Here is a 6,000-nt window from a genome sequence, read left to right on the forward strand (position 1 = left end):
ATATGAACAAACCGACTTCAAAAATTGATTCTATTTTTGTTTTCAATCTCTATTATTTGTTTTGTTTTCAATCTCTATTGTTTGTTTTGGTTTTTCTCGAGATTTAAGACAATAAACATTTGAATAGAGCAAAGAGAATCACAAGTGTAAAAAGAATTGAAACCAAAATAAGCAGAGCTCGTTTCAAGAAATCTTACTGGATGCTAATGGACTGTTGGCTCTAATCAAAGTATACACAAAAATATCAGTAAAATACTTTTGAAAAGGGTCCTTTTTGTGTGTGGGTGTGTGTGTGCGCCCCCTTCTTTCTTTTGTCTTATAATTTTTATTTTTTTATTTTCTTTTCGGATGTGCTGTATTATATAAATAGACTCCAGGGCGCAACTCTCTTTTTCTCGCCGTTAAGGCACGTGGTCTATTCGTCTTTTGGCAGCTGGGCTTTTCATACAACATGCAGCTAGTCTATTATATACCGCAGTACAAGAAAAACAACATCCCAAAATGAAAAGTCATTTCGCTGTTTCCTTGAAACTCGCCCCTTTTTTTTGTTGTACAGCAAAAACAGAAAAGCCCCGATTGTGTGTCACGCATCAGTTGAAACATCGACACACACACACACACAAAAAAACGCTAACCTTTTTTTCATTTTTCTACTACTTCTATTACGCCGTCTGGGACGACTCACGCTTCTTAGATCCGGGATGTGTGATCGATTGACGTGTACGAAACCTCGGCAGCCGCCACTGTTTCGTGTAGCGGAACAACCTGAGATTGAAAAAAACCTTCAAAAACATTAAAAGAAACTCTAAAAATTTAATTTTTTTATCATTTACAACAGCGATGATGAGCGATTATTAAAGTTGACAATCAACGCCATTCTACATCCGTCTCCGTTGCAAGACGAAACTCCTTTGACTCTTCGCTGCGTTAGACACGGTAATGATACGTAACGAGACTGGCAATATAGTACGTACAAAAAGTATGCATGTGGGGGTGTGTGCCCGTCTAGAAAAGGGGGGACACTGAGCCTCTCAAAAACATCACTAATACTTAAAGAAGAAGAGAAGCACGCACGAGAGTTATAGGCAAACAAGAAAAGTCATCTTGTTGTGTGCGGCGTGAATGAGCCGGAGGGGAATCGAAGACAAACAAACAATGGCCATTAGAGTGCAGTCTATACAGTTCATATAGTTAAGTTAGAACATCCGAAGAAAGACGTGGCTGCTGAGAGCCCAACGGGATAAAGCAACAACTTCGTATACAACTTTTCAAAAAAACTAAAAAATCTTATGTGGCTGGAAGTTATACGCATTTTCTTGAAGCCGCTATTCAAATGTGGATCAGTCAGAAAAAAACGAAACAAGCGGAAATCTATTCCGGTGTAGGGAGAAGGGGGGAAAAGAAAGAAAGGCATGTCCTGCTGTAATCTCATTTTCTGAGGCTCCGGATGGCATCTCATCTCAAGAATGTTTTGGCTTTTCTTTTTGTTTCTTTCTGGGTTGAAGTATACAAGAAACGACGACATCAAAATCAACAAGTCTAGGCCTATACGATGGTGTGTCAATCAAACCATCAGGTGGTCTTGATACGTTAACATAAAAGATAAAAGAAGAGAGGAAAAAGCTTAGACCTTTATAATCCATCAACGTCGCATCTAAATTACATTTCACCCCCTTTGTTTTCGTTTTTTTTGTTTTCACTTTCACGAAGAATAAAATGTGTAGTACATAAATTTACTTTGTCCTGAAATAACGCATCCTCAACTTATCAAAAGTTGGTGAAATTCTATTATTATTTTTGTTCTTTTTTTTTTTTTCAAAATGATTTCATTAAACTTTTTCCAAGAATTCACGAATCTTTCGGTTGACGTTATGGGGAGCGTCTTGTTGTACCCAATGTGACGCTTCGGGAATCAGGCCAAGAGTGAAGTTCTCCGCCCATCTGTCATCGTTAGAAGAACAAAACGAAATAAAAAAGAGAAAAAATGTAACAAAACTTTCATTTTTCTGGCTGATGGAGTTTAGTAAAACACCCCCGTTCTCTTTAAACTAGAAAAAAAACAAAAAAACAAATAAAAACGAAATCTACAAAGTTAAATTTCCAATGAATATTTCCGAATTTCCCATTTTGACCCCCCATTCAAAAATCGAATCATCCACAAAAGAGTAAAGAAAAAATATGATTACTTGGCTGATTGATGAGCCATGGAGATGTTAAGGAAACGATCCTCGCCGCCCCAGATAAGCAGCGTCGGTACTTTGACCACAATACCTTCTTGGCCCATCGTATCGGGATCGATCATGCTCCGGTAATAGTTGATCGGGCCGGTCAAATCGTCTAAATCAAAAATATTTTTGATATTCACTTTTGAATTTTTTTTCAAAGATAACAGACACGGACTTGAATGTAAAAGAATAAAATTCTGAAAAAATTTAAAAAATAAAATCCTGGATACACGCATAACAAGATCCCCCCCTTAGAAAAATGTGGTAGGTTCCAGCAGCATTCCAAGCAGACGATAACTGAAAACTTTCCAAAAAGAAAGGACCATCAAGACACATTCGGTTTGACAGCGACATGGAACGCGTATTATATGTAAATTAATGGAGTTTAGACCTTTTCCGATGATAATGAATGGAGCGTGTGTGTGTTACATTGTCGTATATAGACGGGCGTAGGGCAAATGGAAAGAGACCAGCCAGCAATAGGGATGGAAAAGAAAGACTTACTTCGATGTCGATAGAGATACAGATAGGCCTTGGCGTCTTCTTCTTTCAGTCCCGGACGCTGGAACACCCAACGGAAAAGGGACGCACGGAACGCCGTAAGCAGTAGTTCTGGTACGACGGGCAATTGGAAGAATATCATGTACCTTTTAGGGAAGCATATCCAAATTCAACGTTAAAAACAATCTCATTTCATTTTTGACATCGTCTCAATCAATCAATCTCAAACTGACCACGACTTGAAAATCTGCGTCAATTCGCTAGAAATGACGGAGATGAAGGCGGCCGGATGGGGGCAATTCATCGGTACGAAACGACGCACCATTTGCGGGTGGCGGATAACGACTTCCCAGCCGATTCCGGCACCCCAGTCATGGGCTAGTAGCACGTCACACTTGCCCTTACCTTCCAAAAGAATAAAAATAAAAATAAAAGGTTGACAAATGATGTCCACTTGTCTCCTCCCACATCATTGGCTACGAATTTCAATCAACGTTGTATGCTGTCTGTAAGAAGAAAAAAAGGGAGGCTTCTTTCCCGATGGATTTAAAAACACAATACAGGGGGACAGCTGTCATGTTGGTTAGCCTCCCAACAAACAAACAAAACAAACAAAAAGAAGAGTGACAAAAAAAAAAAAAACATGGAGGATTTATGTCCGTACAAAGAAGCCGGACAAATGTCTAGAGCCCCTGTATATAAGCCCTTGTGTACATCTAGAATTTATTATTCAAAACAATTCATTAGCATAAGGCGCTCAGGCCAGGCCTCTGAGGACACATTGTGCAACATCGTACAATAAAACTTTTGACGCTGCATTCAAAACCGCACAAGGATTCCTCTGATGTGTACCGCACCACCCACAAAATGCAAAAGACAATTCAGCTCACAAGAGTAGACCCTCCGCGGTGGATGATGTCAAATAGAAACCCACTCCCCATGTCATTTGATAAGTTTTGTCTACTAAAAAAAAATTAAGGAGTAGAGTAGCTTGTTATCTCAATCTAGTGGCAGGTTTTTTTCCCCTTGTCTTTCAAGGGAGAACGAGAGAAGAAAATGAAGATCAAAGGAGAAATGGGGGAGTCGAGTTGATTGTAACGCGGGACAAGTCGTCAAGTGTGTGCGTAACGAGCACTGCGCGCACTCAATAAGACAGCGCAGATTGTAAGATCTCTTTGATTATTTTAAAGGTTATTGTTTGTTTTCGTGGCTTCCCCGTTTTTTTATTTTATCCTTCAGCATTACGACGAACAATTTGCTATCGGTCACTTAAGATCTCGACTCTCTGAAAAGGCGATTTACGACTGCACGATTTTTTTTGTTTTTATTTTTAAAGCTGATTTCTCTCTCAATCCCACTCCACCTACATTACAGAACTACCATCTCCATCCCCCGTTTGGATTTGTATCCTCGCAACGGGAAATCGGAAAAAAAAAACAGACGAAGATAGTGGAGAAAACGACCGAAAGAAAATGAAAAACAAAAACAAAACATGGAGACAACAAGTTTGCCGGTCGTAAATCTTTTTTCGGTGGTTATTTTCAATGACTTCCAACGTATACAACAACAACAACAACAAAAAAAGAGCCCATAACAATTTTTTCTACGGGTCAGCCATCGCAGCAACTGAATAATAAACGTCTATATACTATGGTGTTTGCGTAACATATGGACGGTGCGTCAATTCAACTGGACATACAGTACATTACCGAGTATATTGATGATTTGGCAGACGTCATCCACCAGCCTGTTCATTTTGTAGGCGTCTCGTCCGTTAGGTTTGTCCGAGTCTCCGTAACCTCTCATGTCCACCGCTACTACGCTGGACACACAAAACAAAAGAGAAAAACGTCAATATCCAAAACACAAAAAAAATATGTTTTTTGTTTTTTTAAATAAACGAAGAGAAATAAGAAAAATAGGTGAGAAAAAAATAATAATAAAAAGCCCAGCGTGAGTATCGCCCTATAGCGTTTGGCTGGCTATAATCATAAATAACTCTCTTTCACGTTGTGTTTTCCTCTTTGCGCCCAGCCAATATAGAATGGGTAATATATCAATTTCCGCGTTCGACGGGCAAAAGGCGATATCAGGACGGAGAGAGGTGTATATGCGCGCTGGATGTGTGTCTCTCTCTCTCTCTCTTACGGGGTGAAAGCAAACAATAAAGACGGCAGAGAAAGAGACGCAACACACGAAGTCGAGGCGACACACCGTTGGAAATCGATAGATTTACGAGCGACTTTTATTATTAACACCCGATTTTCTTCACAAGAATTTGATGAATCGCGTTCGGCATCGTCGACTCTTCTATACTCTTCTCTTTTTCAAGTTACACTCTATATCACAGCCACTGCTATGTAGAGGCTCTCCTATGAACAAACAAGAAAGGACGACCCAACAGCAGCCCGGCAGCCATATTTACTGTCAACATCTACTTTAAATGCCTTTTATTTTTTCAAAACTTGCATCCATTTCTTTTATTTCATAAAAAAAAAAACATAGAATAATTACCGGCCATAAATAGTATAATATTTGACTATTACACTCTAAGAAAAAAATGAATAAATTAGCATAGTACCGATGAGTGGATGCAAACTCTTTGAGCTGATGTCTCCAAGAGTACCAAAATTCAGGGAAGCCGTGCAGACAGAGCATCAGCGGTCGTGACGAGCTGCCACTCTCAATATAATGAATGCTGACGTCCTTGTTTTAATTAGAATTTTCACAACAGGTTCGAAAAAAGGGATTATTTTATCATTGATTTTTGCTTTGTTTCGTGTCATGATGTAGTAATAAATAGAAAACAAAGGTAACACCTTTAACTGGACGAAATGGCTTTTGCCTAACCCTCGAGAGGCCAACCATCCTTTACTGCTTGTGCGTTTCTTCTTTTTCACTGTACCGGTGTAGTCGGTGACGACACTCCACGGCCAGAACACGACAAGGAAAGGTAGGATAAAGACTGTCACTAAAGAAGAGAGGAACCAAGTGACGCACTGAACTGCTATGCCAATAGCCCAGTTGGCCTTTGCGGTGGGCATGTTCTCTAGTAAATTTTGAAAAACAAAAACAAAACAAAAACAAATCCGCAATGAAGTGGCAGTTTTTCCCGTCAGGTTTTCTCTATTTTTTGTTGTTGTTGTTGTGGAGAATTATGGGATGCCGACGCCACGGCACCTTGGCAACGTGATGACTGGGGACCTTTTTTTTTGTTTTTAAATTTTTTTTTTTTTTTTGCTTTTCAATCTTCTCTGCCCTCTCCAGTGCGAGA

General features: G+C 39.5%; 1 protein-coding gene across 1 annotated transcript; it reads right to left on the reverse strand.

Annotated features, from left to right (window-relative positions):
* Window positions 1–1,618: 1,618 nt before the first annotated feature.
* LOC116933770 (epoxide hydrolase 4) lies at window positions 1,619–6,000 on the reverse strand. The gene is made up of 7 exons (XM_045178995.1): window positions 5,546–6,000; window positions 5,308–5,432; window positions 4,436–4,548; window positions 2,960–3,131; window positions 2,730–2,872; window positions 2,187–2,337; window positions 1,619–1,941 (listed from the first exon to the last, which is right to left on the reverse strand). The coding sequence occupies exons 1-7, from the start codon at window positions 5,768–5,770 to the stop codon at window positions 1,830–1,832; spliced, it is 1,041 nt and encodes a 346-aa protein (XP_045034930.1). The 5' UTR covers window positions 5,771–6,000; the 3' UTR covers window positions 1,619–1,829.

This window comes from Daphnia magna, linkage group LG9, assembly GCF_020631705.1.
Source record: "Daphnia magna isolate NIES linkage group LG9, ASM2063170v1.1, whole genome shotgun sequence".
NCBI classification, from domain to species: Eukaryota; Metazoa; Arthropoda; class Branchiopoda; order Diplostraca; family Daphniidae; genus Daphnia; species Daphnia magna.